General features: G+C 52.7%; 1 protein-coding gene across 9 annotated transcripts in view; it reads right to left on the reverse strand.

Moving 5' to 3' along the window:
• The window catches only part of CRHR1 (corticotropin releasing hormone receptor 1), a 41,210-nt gene that overhangs the window by 20,662 nt on the left and 4,145 nt on the right, over positions 1–16,403 (reverse strand). For all 9 annotated transcript variants that reach the window (XM_084861736.1, XM_084861740.1, XM_084861744.1 and 6 more), the window contains one exon: positions 1,992–2,079. In XM_084861736.1, the coding sequence (XP_084717862.1) occupies positions 1,992–2,079 (88 nt within the window). The remainder of the gene's footprint in view (positions 1–1,991; positions 2,080–16,403) is intronic.

Raw genomic sequence — 16,403 nt, forward strand, 5'->3', positions numbered from 1 at the left:
CTGAAAAATGGGGATAAAAATACTTCCTGACTATGCTGTTTGATGATTGAATGAAATTAGAGCACGTAGAATGGTGTCTATACTTAGTGGGCACAAAATAAATAGAAGCTATCATTAATTATTGTTATTATTCATAACCTTAAGACAGGTAGGGACTGATGACCATGGGTTCTTGTCAACAACGTGATTGCATTTATCATTAGTTAATGATTCTATTACTTTCTGGCATTGTCATATTCATGACATGATTTTATGAGTTGCCAAGTCTATGATCTGTCACATGATGGTTCCGAGGACCCACCCTCTCCCTATTCCTGGCATGTGAGAAGACCCCCAAAAGCCCCGGTTCAGTGCTAGGTGCCCCAGCCAGATGCCCACCCATCTGTCCCAGTCCCTCCACCCACCCTCACCATCTGTCTGCCAGGACCCATTGGTCTGGGTAGGTCTTGGTTCCGAAGACAAATAGCGCATTATCAGAGGCCATTGCAGAGGGTGATGGATTGTGTGCCGGGAAGCCCCGCAGGCTGAGCCAAGCTGGAGGTGATGGCACAGAGTACAAACCATCGGGGCATGAATGGTATTCATCACAGCCTGTTGCCTCCAAGGACAGGTGATACCGGCAAGTGGCTCAGGGATGTCACTTCTCCTGAACACAACAAGCAAATGAATGGAGCCTGACCTGGCCCCCAAGCATGTGGGGCTACGGGCAGGGCCTTGCATCTCAAGCCCAGCCTCTGAGCAGGTGTCCTCCCTCCCAGTCTCTGTCTGCTAGCACTCCAGACTCTTGCTCAAGAACTTTCCCATTCCCCCTGACCCAGTCTAGCCAACTTTGCAGCCAGATGGAAAACTCACCAAACTCAGCTGCTGGTCTTCAGTCAACTCTAGCTTTGGCTCAGAGCATTGGGTCTTCTCTGCCAGTCCACACTCAGAGTTTCTCAGGGACTCACCTTGAACCTCCTCCTCCGGGAAGCCTTCCTGGATTCATACCACGCCTGATCTAATTTCCCTGCCACCTGCATTGTAGTGAGCAATTCATGGCAAGTGCCTTCCCCTCAACCCAGCTATATAGCAGGCACTTTGGATTGAATGGAGGAGAGACCTAACGAGGAAAATAAATCACCAAGACCCTCAGGTGCAAGGGAGACCTCCCACCTGGCCAGCAGCAGCATTATTCCAGGGGCCAGGGTGAGGGCTCAGGGGTCTCACCCAAGGTTAGAAAAGGCATGGTCTCCACAAGGCAAAGCCACAGACCTAAATTTCCCGTGTAACTCTCCTGTGCCTAAGTTCCCTCAGCTGAAAAAAATGGATCTTAAACTCTTGTGAACATGAAATAGGACCATTATTCAAAAGCCCTTTCTAGAAAACAACAAGAAGTTATACAAATATTCGTCACATTTGCAGTTATGCAGTGTTTTCACTGAGGTAGTGTCGAGCTTGGAGTTGAAGACGTAAATGGAGGCCAGTCTGCCTGGTCTCAAATCTTGGCCCTGGCACGTGCTAGTTTTTCTCTGCGCTCCGTTTCCCTATGTGTAAGGCGATGGTTACAGCACCTTCCCGGGCTAAGACAGCGCAGAATCCTCTGGCAGTGTCTGGCAGAGTCAGCCCCCTACACTGCCATGCTCAGCACAGAACACAGCCTTTCTCCTCCCGGATGCCTGAGCCACAGCTCAGCCCCGTGCTGTCCATCTTCACAGCAGCAAGGGCTGGGGCAACCGCCCCTCCTGCCTCCCACCCAGCTCCCTTGCCACAGGCCCCTCCTGTGTGTGTGTGGCAGACATGGTTACCTATTCACAGCTCTCTTTCCCGCCACAGTTTCAGGATCCGCCTTCACACAACACTCCCTCCCTGGAGAGAGGAACTGCGTGGGCCCTAGAGGGAAATCTCTGCCCCTGCCTTAGGGCACGGCTGTGTGTGAGAATCCTGGGGGGCAGGGGACGGGCTGTGGCAGGTGGCGGGCCGCACTCTTGCAGGAGCAGCGTGGGGGTACTCACCAGAGACGTTGCTGGCCGGGGACAGGCTCTCGCAGTGCTGGTCCTGGAGGAAGGCAGAGACGGGGTTCAGCCCCAGGAGGAGAAGGGCCTGTGGGCACGGGGGGAAGAGGGACATGGTTAGACTGCCTGAGCAGGCCAGCCTACAGCTTCTTGCCTACCCTCTTCTCACCCATGTCTCTTCCCAGAACCCCCCCCCCCCCACACACACACACATGTACAACCTCCCCCACCCCCAGCCTCCCTGCCTGGTCTAGAGCTGCCCTGCTCATGGAGGGCCCTGGGAAGGAGGCTGGTAAGAGCAGGGACCCAAATCCCCAGGGCAGGTAGATTTTCTCCGAGGGCTAGAGGACCCCAGTGAGAAGGAAGGCCCCCAACTGAACAACCTGCTGTGTCCATCTACATGGGATCGCAAGCATGACCCAACTGTGCCCCAACACCCTGAGCCCCCGGCTCATAGGTCCTCATTATGCACCTCCCCGCCCCCCCCCCCTTTCAGAGCTGCAAGCTCTCCTGGCCTCTTGTTCAGAGAGCTGCTCCCCAGCCTCACCCCTACCCAGCTAATGACCAGTCCCTACAACTTGTGCCTCACCAGCCTCTTTACATCCGCGATGGCACTTAACTCTCCCCGGGGCGGGTGTGGGTGTCCCTTTCACAGCTGAGCAAATTAAGAACTAAATGCGCCTGCCCAGTCCTAGGGAGAACCTGCACCCCTCACGTTCCCCAGGGACTCGGCGGCACTCTGATTCCGGGGTTCCAGCCCACGGGGAGGAGAGTGGTGTTGACCCCACAGCTGGAGGGCTGCCCCTTCTTCAGTAACACCCCACACAACCATGGTGTCCCCTCCCCTGAGGTCACCACCCTTCCTGTGGATTTAAAGTCAAAGGAGAGCCGAAGCCGGCTTGGCTCAGCGGTAGAGCGTCGGTCTGCGGACTGAAAGGTCCCAGGTTCGATTCTGGTTAAGGCTTGTACATTGGTTGCGGGCACATCCCCAGTAGTGGGTGTGCAAGAGGCAGCTGATCGATGTTTCTCTCTCATCGACATTTCTAGCTCTCTATCTCTCTCCCTTCCTCCTCTCTGTAAAATATCAATAAAATATATTTTTAAAAAATTAAGTCAAAGGAGACTGGCATCCAGCCTGTTTCACTGTGTTGCCATGGACAGGTTACTTGACCTCTCTGAGCCTCAGTTTCCTCTCCAGCTTTTATTGAAGACTTGCATAGTGCAGACGCCGTGATCTTCACAGTGGGGAAATGAGATGGGGAGGAGGGGCTCGTCTGAGTCCCACGGAGCAAATGGCTAGTTTGGAGGAGGGGCAGGGTGGTGGGTGCACAGCCCTCACTCACAGGGCCGGGAACAGGGTGAGGAGAGCAACGCATCGCCTCGGTACAAACTCTAAGGCGGCACCAAAACACTTAGTACTCAAGATAAATAATATTTTAATGCAATATTAAAAAATGGTAAATTAATGCAAAAAAATCCACAATGAACAAAATATTCAACACCTTTTTTTTTTTTTTTTTTTTTTAAGACAAGATCAGTAACAGTGCTGGGCTATATTGGCGCTTGAGGTAAAAGGAAAGATCAGTAAGAACATTAGAATAGTGTTTATCTTGGTTACTGAGATTTGGGGCACCTGACATTTTGCCCTTGAGGAGAATGCCTCATTGGCCTCACCTGAATCCTGGTCCTGCCCTGCTCACGTGCCTTCAGCCCAAGCTGGGTTCTACCATCCCCCACCCCACCCTCCCCATGGCGGTACCGCCTCCCTTCCCCTGGGCCCTCCCCACTCGCTTCCTTTGCGCCTCAGGACTTCCCCCCAGTCCAGAGGCGAAGTTTCCATGCTCACCTGTCTCAAATGTCCCCTCCTGCCCTGTCCCCCTCTGCCCCTCCCAGTGCCACCCCCTTTTCTGGGTAGCTGCTCCTTCCCACACCTGTCCAACGACAAAGCAGACTGCCCTCTCCTCTCTCGTACCCTACATTCCAAGGTGGAATCGAGTGCTCCCCACTCCCGATCAGTCTGTCCTGCCACCACCTCCTTCAGGAAGTCCCCTGATAATTCACAATCATCCCCTCAGTGCCCTGCCTGGGTCCTTGGTGGGCCTGTTGACTCTCTTCACTCACGGGCACACTCCTTCTGTCACGTGATAGGGTCTCTGTGCTCTTCCTGAGCCAAGCTCCCAAGCACACCCCCAGCCCTGCACCCCCATCTGGGGCCCAGATCCCGGCTGCTCAGCAAACAGCGCTGGCTTAGCTAACTCCCTCCTGGGACTCAGGAGATATTAGAACGAACCGATTCAACCCTCTGGCCCCAAGGAACTTCCAACACTTGATTAATCAGTAATTAAACTTTGCAGTCACCCGAGAGAGCTGGCGGAATGTCTTTACTCTCATTTTCCAAGTGAAAATGCAGAATTGGAGAAGAGGAAGCCATCAGGCCAGCCAGTGGCTTTTTGCTGGCAGAGCAGAGAGCAGAGTCCTCGGGGACAAACCCGCACTGCTCAGCTCAGCACAGTCAGCAGGGACCCAGCTCTGCTCTGTCCCCGGAGAGAGGCTGCTCTGCTCAGAGGGCCAGAGGCTCCTTCCGGAAGGAGACGATAGGACTCCCTGCCCCCAGCTTGCCGCGCCCTCCTCCTCCCCCATCTCTGCCACCTCCCTCCCAGCATGCACACACTCGCGCACACACACAGAGAATGGAAGTGGGGCTCCGAGAGCCAGCTCAGCCACAAGCAAATTAAAGAAACGGAAACACCCTATTCCAGAATATCAGTCATGCTGCTCGACATTCCACCATTATCCTTCTGATCCTGAACTTGCGCTTTGTGCTTCAGTCTTCACATCCCCTTAAAAGGCCGCGTCGTTTTCCCGTGGAATTGCTTATCCACCAGTGCACGGATCCTGCGGGTCTGCACACCTGTGCCCTTGCAGTTCTTCGTCCCTCCTCAGCCTGGCCCACCCTGCCCCGGGCGAGCTTTGCAGTCCTCAAAAGCCAGGCCCGCAGCCCCTCCGCCTGGCAGCGCCTTCCCTGACCCCCCAGAGTGGAGCACCTCAGTCACCCCGTCCCTTCTTACAGGTGCCAGACCCTGGTGCTCATGGCGCTGGCAGATGGAGACCCTGGACTAGCCCCCGGTGCATGAAACAGCCTCGATACAATGCACTCACGCCCCAGGGTTCTAAGTGGATGGAAAATACACCGGCCACGCGTCTTAGCTCACTGAGGAAAAGAGCAATCCGGATTCATCAGGAAACCAAACCAAATGCCGCAGGACAAAGGGCTTAGCCTCTCGCGGCTACAACCCTGACCCTTCCATCTCCTTCTTGGGTCTGATGGCTCGCAAAGTCATTTTCTACCGTGAGAGGGCTGGCTCTGCATTATGCAAAGAGAAGGGCTTCTTAATATCCCCGAGCCAACCTTTCCGCTCAGGAAAGGTCAGCTGCGCACACAACGTGTGTCTGTGCCACTGCGGAAGGGCTTGAAGAGGCTTCTGGCTTATTCCTGAATCACACTTCCATGAAAAATCGGGAGTATTTCCTCCCACCATCCATTGCTCTGCTTTTCAACATTCACTGCAGTTTTCTGTCTCCATCAACAGGCAATTGCCGCCTTGTAGGAACAGGCCCCAGAGTTTCAAGGATGCTGTTTATTTCTTTCTGAAGCTGAGAGTTCCTTAATGGAGGGCCCTCAAGCACACAAGGGTAGGGGCACGAAACCCTGTAAGTACGTAAATGCGCAAGTAGAGTGTAATGACAACCATTTTCCAGGGGAGGGGGCACAGCATCCTCCACTTCTCAGGGAGGCCTACCAACCCCCAAACACCGGAGCATATGGCAAATGGGGTCACATCAGAGGCCCGGACCTCACCTAACCCGACCTGCCATCCTCTCCGAGGGCCGCCCAAAGGTGGTTTGGCCTGGGAGCTGCCACTCTCCGATGCCTCCCTCTCCCGCCCCCAACATCAGCCTTCGCCACTTTTTCTCCTTTCCGAACAATTGTTTAAAATATATTTTTATTGACTTCAGAGAGGAAGGGAGAGGGGGAGAGAGAGAGGCAGAAACATCAGTGATGAGAGAGAATCATCGGCTGCCTCCTGCATGCTCCCTACTGAGAGTCGAGCTCACAATCCAGGCGTATGCCCTAATCAGGTTTTGAATCGTGACCTCCTGGTTCTTAGGTGGATGCTCAACCCCTGAGCCACAGCAGCTGGGCTCAGAACAATTTTTGACAAACCAAGCCTTCAGGGCTTTGCAAGATTTACAATTTTCCGAAAATGGCTGGTGGAGTGCTGGGCTCGCTCACCTGTCCCAGGGGGTACTGCGCTGCAGAAAGCAGGGGGATAGGTCTGTGCTTCCCGTTTCCTACGGGCTTCACAGTTGACGTGTTCAAGATCACTGAACTGTTTTTCAGCTGTTGAGTGAGGACTAGGATCCCGTAAGCAGGCAATCTGGGTCTGTTTTTTGTGTGGATAAAAGATGGAGGAGGGGATGGCCCAGGTCAGGCCAGGGCATGGGAGAAGGGACGGGTAGAGGAGGGTGCAGGCCTGGGCACAGAGGGTGGAGTGGGAGGGGGCACCGTGTGTCAGCCGCCTGCTCCGGGTGCTGCCCTTGCCCCCACGCCCAGGCCAGCGCAGAGCAGGCTGGAATGGAAGCTGCCATCGCAAATTCTAGTGTGACTTTGGCGTAAAGGTTAATCACACCCAGAAAATGCTTATTAGAGACCATAAATAACTACCTTGTTGAAGCTCAGTTTGGTCTTTAAAGGCACAAAATGTAATTTCCCTCGATGAGAAGATTTGGTAATTAACCTTTCAGGAAGGACTCTAAAGGAGAAAGAGGGGTGACCTGGAGGCAGGGAGTGGGAGGGGAGCTGCCCCACCTCCTAAAAGTTCACAAGGAGCCAGGAGAAGGGGGCCTGGCTTCCCTCCCCTTCACAACAAGGCCTGCTGCTCAGCTTGGGAGAGCCCCTGAGCTCCTGTCCCCCAGCCCCCAGAAAGGCCTGGCAGAGCGGCAGCTGCGTGGTTTGAGAGTGACCTCCGAGCAGAATTCCTTCCCCTTCCCTGAGCTCTGAGTCCAGACCTGCTGTGGACTGTGTGACTTCGGGGGAGTTAACTGGCCCCTCTGGGCAAGGAGGTTTTCCTACGCCACCACAGGGATGTGGGCCACCTGGGGGAAAGCAGGCGGAAGATGCTTTCTGAAGCTTAAAGTCCCTGCAAGTGTCCATGTGGTCGTTACCACAACTTGGTGGCCTGGGCCCAGAATCTCCCTCAGTTACAGAGGCTGGGGGCGCAGCAGGTTTCCCACAGGTAAGGGAGGGGTGCAGGCCGGACCAGCCCTGCCACCCCCATTCAGTCAGGCTGTTCTAAAGGAAAAACAGTTTTGTTTTTTTAAACCATTCCATTTAGCTATCTCACTAAGACACTTGCCGGGTTGATTCTACATTCAAGGAGTTGAAATGTTTACTTTCTTAGCAAGTTTCAAATATGCAACACAATCGTGTTAACTATGGTCACCGGGGTGCACATTACACCCCCCAAACCATTCAGCTTAAAACTGGGAGATTGTACCTTTTCACCACCTTCACCTGTTCCCGCCTGCCCTCCTCCCCCAACTCCTCCCCACCCCCAGCAATCAGCGATTTCTCTTTCTTTGAGTTCCATTTTTTACAAATTCCATATATAAGAGGTCATATAGGGTTTGTCTTTTCCTGTCTGACTTATTTCACTTAGCATACTGCCCTCAAGCTCCATCCATATGGTTGCAAGAATTCATTTTTTTTTTGTGTGTGGCTAAATAATATGCCAGTGTAGATATACCATAGTTTCTTTATCCATCAATGGACACAGGTGGTTTCCAAGTCTTGGCTATTGTGAGTAATGCTGCAAGAAGTATGGGGGTGCAGATACCAGTTGAGATGGTGATTTTGTTTCCTTTGGATACATACCCAGGAGTGCGATTGCTGGATTATATGGTAGTTCTATTTTTGAGTCTTTGAGGAACCTCCGTACTGTTTTCCACTGGCTGCACCCGCTTATGTTCCCACCAACAGTTCTCTTTTCTCTTCCTCCTCGCCAGCTTTTGCTATCTCTTGCCTTTTAAGGACAGTAATATCTCATTGCGGTTTTGACCAGCAGTTCCCTGATGGTCAGTGATGTTGAGTGCCTTTCTATTCACCTGTTGGCCATTTGAAAATCTTCTTTGGAAAAATGTCTATTCAGGTCTTTTATCCATTTATCAATTGGATTATTTTTTTTTGGGGGGGGGGTGTATTGAATTGTATTGAGTTCCTTACATATTTTGGACATTAACCCCTTATCAGCTATGTGGTGTGTAAGGTCTAGCCTGTTTTAAGGAAAACCAAGAGAAGAAAATCTAAGTATGAAAAGAGGAGGCATCAAAATCGAGATTTCTGCAAAAAGCTGGCTTCCCTGGTACATTTAAAAAACCAGGTTGCAGAAATAAAACACGAGCAGTCAATTCTCTGGAACCTGTCTGTGCCGGCAGGAGATACACCTGTAGTTACAGAATGGCGATCCGGGGAGGGCAGGGCCCACAGGGAGTGTGCAGTTTCTGCCCTGCACAGAGGTGCCAGCGAGGTGTCAGTGGGGGTTAGGATTGCCGGCTGTGCACCAGCGGAGCTGGGCCCTGGGGGGTGCCTTTTCACCAGCCGGGGTCACACTAGACTGGCGACAAAGGACAGCGATGCCGATGCCTTTTCTCAGCCCTCTTGGCTGCCCAGGACTTCTGAGCACCCTCTTCCTGTCCGTCCTGCCAGGACACCGCCCCCACCCCAGCCTCTTCCCATGGCAGCCATAACCTGCCCCATCTCCAGGCAAAGAACCTACATTTTCCCCCAAAGTGGGTGAGCAGTGAAAGACTATTCTAGGCAGGCGAGAAATAATTTATTATTACATTTAATTGACTTAAATTACTGTTGTGCAGAGAGGAAAAATGGGAATGAAAATCTCCTGCCTACAGTTCAGGGAGGGGGACATGCCTGGGTGTTCCCCGCCTCCAGGCCTTCTCCCGGGCTCAGGGTGTGCCCCGCCCTGCCCCCTGCTACTTCACTCCTCTGCTCCCCTAATGAGGCTCCCCAGCAGAGCTGAAAGCATCAGGCTGCTTGTTTCACCCTCTGAGGAGCCGAGGACCTGGGAACTCCAGCTCTGGAATATACACACCCCATCCCAGGGTCCAGATAGACTGTACGCTGGGGTCAGAAGCTCCCTGAAGGCAGGGTCTGAGTCTGGCTTTGTCCCCTCAGTGGAGCATGGCATAGACGAGGTACCAATGCATGCTTGTTGAATGAGTAAGCGAATGGCTGATGCAGTAATGAGCAGATTGGTTTTCACTTCCTGCCCCCTTTGACCAAAGGGTCCCATCATGATTCCCACCAGGATGTTTGATGGATTAATATCCTAGTCCTGCACCTCCTTCCCCCCCACCAGGAGCTCTCTCTTGCTCTTGATCTCAATTTCCTCCATGGATCCCCACGCTGTACCCCAGAGGATCCCCATTAGGATTCTCTCAGTATTTTCTCATAGTCTGTGCCTTCTTGGCCTCCTTGACCCTTTCTTACCTACCTGCCTCTCTCCTGGTCTTAATTTCTACTCCTCTCCGTCTTCCCCCTTTCTTTCCTCTCCCTTTTCCTCCCTCCCTCCCCCCTTCCCTTTCCTCCCCTTCCTTTCCTCCCCTTCCTTCCCTCCCCTTCCTTCCCTCCCCTTCCCTTCCCCCCTCCCTCCCTCCCTTCCTTCCTTCCTTTCCTTCCTTCCTTTCCTTCCTTCCTCCTTTCCTTCCTTCCCTAAATCCTAGCTTTTACTGAAGACTTACCACAGTGTCAGGCCCTGTGATTTTTCTCATTTAATCCTTCTCAGCCCCAAAGAGTTGGAGCCGGTAGTATCTTCCCATGGTCCAGGTGCTCCAGCCCTGGGACTGAGCCCCTGCCTCCCTCCCACCCCCAACCCCACCTCTAGCATGGGTCCTCCAGAAGAGAAGGTGTAGCTTCCTTTTCCCTCTTGACCTCTAGCTCTGGGCTGGGGCTGCAGCCTGGCTCCCCAAGAGCTGGCAGTGGGAAGTGGGGGGCGGTGTGTGTGTGGGGGGGTGATGCAGCAGCAGGGCCCTGTCAGCAGGGACTCTGGAAGGGTTGAGTTTGGTTCTCCTGGAAATAGAGCCTGGCTGGGGCTCTGATCCTGTCTCCTGCCCCTGGGGGCTGCTCAGCGGGGGCTGAATGTGGCTCCCAGAAACTGGGGAACCACCCCTGAGGGGGGCATCAGCTTCTCTGGGAGACAGCTGAGATTTATGTGGGAGGGGTTGGGGGGGGGAGACAGAGTGCTCCAGCCACGCAGGTGCCACTGTCAGCTGTGCTCTCACCTCAGCCCGCGCTCTGACACGTGCAAAGTGGGGGGGTTTCACTGTGGGCCGAACAGGGGTGTCCTTTGAGAAGCTGCCTGTGGAAGGGGATGCGGAGAAGGCTGGGAAGGCAGAGTGAGATCATCTGTCGGCTGCAAATTAGATTCTGTTAGAAAATAGGAGTTTGGAGGCTGATTTTTCTGGAGAAGTAACTGCCTTGCAAGGCCATGGGGGTTGGCTTAAAGGGGACTGCCACCAAGCAGTGAGACTCAGGGCAGAGATTAGCAATGACCATGTAATTGTCCATAAGGTAGGCAATGGCCCTATCTGTTTCTTTGCCTGTGAATTAGATGAAATCAGAAGTTTCCAGATTGGCATCCGGGAGATAGAAAATTCCGTCTCAGGGTCTACTCTAGAGCGTCTGGCTCCGCAGGTCTGAGAGGAAACGTGGGGCTCTAGTGTTTAATGCTCTCCAGGTGATTCTAAAGTGCCACCAGGTGGAGGGGAACTGAACTAACCCAGTGGTGGGTAACAGGGGCGGTTTGTCCCCCAGGGACATGTGGCAGTGTCTGGAGGTATTTTTGGTTGCCACGACTGGAATGGTGCTACTGGCATCTCGTGGATAGATGCCCGGATGCTGCTCGACATCCCAGAATGCGCAGCACAGCCCCACAGCAAAGGACCACCCAGCCCCATGTGTCAACGGTGCTGAGATTGGGAAACCCTGGGCTGGAGGGCTTTGCAGCTTCCCCCAGCTCTGAAAACACCCACCACCTGTCCGTCATGGAGGTTGGAAAGGAGGAAGGAAGGTGGTGAGGGAGCTCTGGAAAGAATGGGAGAACAAGAGAAAGGGGCCTTCATGACTGGAAGGGGCCCTGGATCGCACTCTGCCTAGCAAAGCCCATGGCCTTGAGCCAACCGTGTGCCCACTTCCTGGCCTCAGTCTGAGGATGGCTTCTGGTGGGAATGACTTCTCCTGGCCAGCGGGGCAGTCCTTCCTTTCACTGAGCTCCCCGGGGGTGGGGGCATACAGTGCTCCCTGTCCCCAGGGCCAGCTCCTGAGGCGGGAGGCAGAGTTTTTCTGGGAGCTCTAAAGAAGATGGGGGTCCCTTATCTCTGGGGAGAACAAGGGCTAGAACCTATATGCGGCTGAGTCCTGTGAGCTTTGGGGTGAGCCCACCCTGTCTCACCAGAACCTTTCCCCACCTCTGTGACAAGGTGCAGCTTGATGAGTGAGAATGAGGAGGGGGAAGGGCTCTGAGTAAACCAAAGGTTGCTGCCCTCCTGGCCATTCTGCCCCCTCCACTCCCACCCCACCCCATTCTTCCTGCTTCAGCCGGTCAGCCCAGTCCAGCCCAGGCTGCTGGAAGAACCTCTCCATCCTCAAGTCCTCACAGCAGGAGCAGAGCATGGCCTGTGGCCAGACCTCAGGAAAAGTGAATCAGGGATCGATCCCCAGCATTGAGTTCTGGCTCAAAGGGAGGGCTTTAGACCAATGCTGCTCAGAGAGTGGCCAGGACTAGTGCAGGTTGCAGCTGTTGCTGTGAGTAAGCCAGTATTTGGAAATTTTGATAGGAATTTGTCCACATGAGTTGTTAATAGACTCATCTTATTTAATGGAGTCTCTAGACCAATTATGTCAAACTCTAGGCCTATGGGCCGCATGCCTCGTTTATTTGGCCTGAGTTAGCCTTTGAATTTGACATGCTTGGTCTCTAGAGTCTAGAGTCTAGACCTGTGGTCAGCAAACTACAGCTAGCGAGCCACATGCGGCTCTTTGGCCCCTTGAGTGTGGCTCTTACACAAAATACCACGGCCTGAGCGAGTCTATTTTGAAGAAGTGGTGTTAGAAGAAGTTTAAGTGTAAAAAATTTGGCTCCCAAAAGAAATTCCAATCATTGTACTGTTGATATTTGGCTCTGTTGACTAATGAGTATGCCGACCACTGGTCTAGACCAATTCAGATGTCATCCAATTCTCCCGGTGAGTCCTGTGGTGCAGGCTGCACAGTCATCAGCACAGTAGGCCCACCTGTCCATCTGCCGCGGGTTGGAAGCCACCAATTGGTCCTTCCCCACAGCTGGGTTGAGGAGCCCTACTTTAGCTGGAGGAGAGAGCTCGATGGCTGGCTCATCAGGGAAGGCCCCACGGAGGAGGAGGGTCTTGAGTGATGGTTAGGCTCAGTGCCGGAGGGAGGAGTGGGCGGGGAGGGGGGCAGTGAAGGCTGGGGCAGGGACCTCCCCAGTGAGAGCAGCAGGTCCCAGTTGCCACACAGGCATCTCCTCCCCGTTTATTTTCAGTTCCTTCTGAACTCCGCGGAGGGTGTTCTGCCCTTGGGATGGTGGGAGGGTGGGGCTCAGGGGGGAGCTCCTTCCACAGACATGCACCAGCAGCCCCCACACCAGGGGTCCATGTGGGGTCTGAGGGAACAAGCCCACTCTCTTCCTGGGGCTCTCCGGTAGCCCAGGAAGGCTCCAGGTAGCAGGCTAGGGATGGGAAGGTGATTCTTCTAAGACATGAGAGGGGGAGGCAGTTCCATCTCTGGCTTCGGAACCAGGGACACATGTTCTCTCCGTGTTAGGAAGAGCGTTCAAAGGAAGAATGAACAAAAAGACGCTCGGGTCTTTTTCTTGCTATCACTTCTCTGCCCCTCACCCCATTTCTCTCTCTCTCCCCCTCTCTCTCCTCTTTACTCCATAACTTTCTGTCCTGAACTTCTCTTTTTCTCCAACTTTAGCCAGCGGTTTCTACAATATCTTGGCATCACCTTTGGTTTCTCTGTGTGTCTGCCTCTCCCTGCCTGTCTGTCTGTCTGCATGCCCACACCTCATATAGTAACATCGTCCACCCTGAGCAGGCCCACCGGCACTCAGCTGGGCATTTGCTTGACAGTGGGGCCCAGGGCTCCCAGCACAGGGGGCCTGGATCTGTGATGGCTGGGCCTTATATAGTAGGCCAGGGCTTTCCCTCAGCCCTTCTCCAGGGTAGCCAGCGCCCTCCAGAACCCCATTCCATCCCAGCCTGCACAACCCAGCCCTTCATCCCCAAGCCGTTCTCCTTCTTCCCCACTTAACTCTGTCCCCACGACGGCGGGGCTGCTGTTCCTCTAGAAACAGCTGGAACTCCTGGAAACCACCCCTGCCAAGGAGGCTGGGGGAACAGGATCAAGGGGTGGAGGAAGGGGGATAATCCCTGCTATAAATGAGGGGTGGAGAGGTGGGAGGGGGAAATCTATGCATCCATCTCTCACTCCAGCCTGTCACCCTAGGCAGGCTGCCCTCTTTGTACCTGCCAGCGATACTGAACCATACCTTGTCCCAACCCTCCCAAAGGTCTCGACCTCCCAGCACTTTAAAGGTTCAACTGTGTCCCGCTGTGCCTCGCCATGGGTGGCTTCCAGACGGTAGTCAGTCAGTCAGCGTAGAACAACCCCCACCTCCTAATTCTGCAGCTCGGGAAGCAGATGGACCAGTCTGGCCAGTTTCTGTCCTGGGCTCTGACCTAGGCGGCCTGGCTCACAGCCAGATTGGCAGGAGGTTGGGAATGATTGACAGGTGGAGGGGGCAGGTGCCACAACTCTCACCTCTGAACACCTCCCTGGGGCTGCTCTCGGAGGCCCAGCAGAGCAAGGGATGGGATCCTGAAATTGCCTGTGTTTCTAGGTCGGAAAGAGTAGCCACAAAGATCCCAGAAATGGTTTCATGGCTGCTGAGTGACAGTTGCCAAAGAAACCGTTTGGCTCAAGAATTGGAGTTGGATATTCTGTGTGCAGGGAGCCAACTCTTAGAACTGCCTCTCGACATGCCCACTTCACAGAAAATCCAGTGCGTGTCCATTCCCCCGTCTTCTCCCCTCCTTCCTCCCTTCTGCTTCCCAGCCTCTCAGTTCTGTTGAAGCAGACACCCCTTACTCTGACATGAAATGGTTAATAATCTGTTGATTAGACAGACAGCAGTATGGTGATTACCAGAGGGAAAGGGGGTAGGGGAGGTAGGAGAGGGTAAATGGGGATGGAAGGAGACCTGACTTGGGGTGGTGAACACACAGTATATATAGATGATGTATTATAGATTGTATCCTTGAAGCCTATATACTTTTATTAACCAACGTCACCCCAATAAATTCAATAAAAATTTAAAAAATAATCTGTTGCTTAATAGAATCCAGCTAGTTGTTTTCAAAATAATTATTTGTACCAGTGAGTCAGTCATCTTGTATTACCCTCCTTACATATCCCTGTTTTTATTGTCAAATGTCTCTATTTTTATTGTCCCATATCGGAGATGTTCAGAGGGCCAATTGCAGGTACATCAGTCCTTTGACCTTTGAGCTCAGCTGACAGCAGGTGGCACCATCCATTTCCCCAGGGACTGTCTAAAGGACCTGGGGCAGGAGATTCTACACTACCAACCACTCCTTCCTCCACCTCCTATCCCCTCACAACTCCTCCTTGTGATGGTTTTCCTTGGGTTGAAGCAATTACTATGTGCCAGACACTGTGCAATTGTGCTTAATTCCACACCTGACATTTCATGAGGTTATTCTGATTATTCCATAAAGTAGGTTCTATTTTCCCCCTTTTTGCAGACAAAGAAACTGAGGTTTAGAGTGATAACCTAATTTGCCTAGAGCTTCATAGTAGAGTCAGAATTTGAGCCTAGATCTGCTTCACCTGATGTTTTTCATTTGTACAAGGAGATGCTGTCACATTGAATGGAGTGAGGGGTGGCTGGCCAAGAACAAGTCCAAAGACCAGCATTTAAAAAGGATTTGATGGCCCTGGCTGGTTTGGCTCAGTGAATGGAGCATCAGCCTGTGAACTGAAGGGTCCGGGGTTCGATTCCAGTCTAGGGCACATGCCTGGGTTTCGGGATCAGTCCCCAGTAGGGGTTAGGGGGACATGCGGGAGGCAGCCGGATCAGTGATTCTCTTTCATCATTGATGTTTCTATTTCTCTCTCCTTCTCCTTTCCTCTCTGAAATCAATAAAAATATTTAAAAAATAAAAATAAAAATAAAGGATTGCCGAAACTGATTTGGCTCAGTGGATAGAGCTGAAGGGTCCTGGATTTGATTCCGGTCAAGGGCATATGCCTTGGTTGCAGGTACATCCCCGGTAGGGGATGTGCAGGAGGCAGCTGGTCAATGTTTCTCTCTAGTCGATGTTTCTAGCTCTCTATCTCTGTAAAAAATTAATAAAATATATTTTTTAAAGAAAAATAAAATAAAATAAAATAAAAAGGACTTCCAAGGGACTCTGCTGATAGGAGACCCCAAGAATCTAAGTATACAGGAGTCATTTGTCACTAACAAACCCATTCTTTGAATATAACACTGGAGCTACAATCGCAACTTGGCCTCAGCTTCAAAATGGTCTCCCTCTTCCAGACTCCTGTGCCGCTGAACCCTGCTGGCTGCTGATGCTCTCCAAGGAGCCAAACATTAGAGAGAGTGCAGCATGGGTTTTCCACCTGAGCTTGTCCTCACTGGCCAGTGCCTTGCTTTTCCATAAATCTGTGCCCTCCTTGAGAACTGGACCAGCCCGAGTCATCATGCCCTTCCAGGGCTGGCCATAGCAAATGGGAATGGCGTGGCCTGGCTGTCAGCCCCCTTGCCTACTTCTGGTTGTAGCTAGGTCAGTTTCCTCACACCCCATGGCAGCCCATGGCCCCACAGTGGGTTCACTCATTTTCCCTTGGTATCCCTCCTGCCAATGCTCTCCTCAAACACCCGGCTTGCAAAGAAACAATCTGGAAATGACCCAAATGTGCACCGATATAGGGGTGCAAAGAACATCCGTTCACAGGGAATACGCAGATGCTGACAATCTCCCCCTGGAAGCTCAGGAATAACATGGGATAGACCCAGGCTGTGAAACAGTAAGTGAGAGGGTGTGTCCGATGGTCAAACCTGCACTTGAAAAAGGGCCTGCAGGGATATTATTTTTAAATAATTGATATTTTAGAGATAGAAAGGGAGAGAGATAGAGAGATGGAAACATCGATGAGAGAGAAACATCAATCAGCTGCCTCCTGCAAGCTCTCTACTTGGGCAACCCAGGCATGCGCCCTGAAAG

The sequence above is a fragment of the Pipistrellus hanaki genome, assembly GCF_964339955.1.
Source record: "Pipistrellus hanaki genome assembly, chromosome: 16".
NCBI lineage: Eukaryota > Metazoa > Chordata > Mammalia > Chiroptera > Vespertilionidae > Pipistrellus > Pipistrellus hanaki.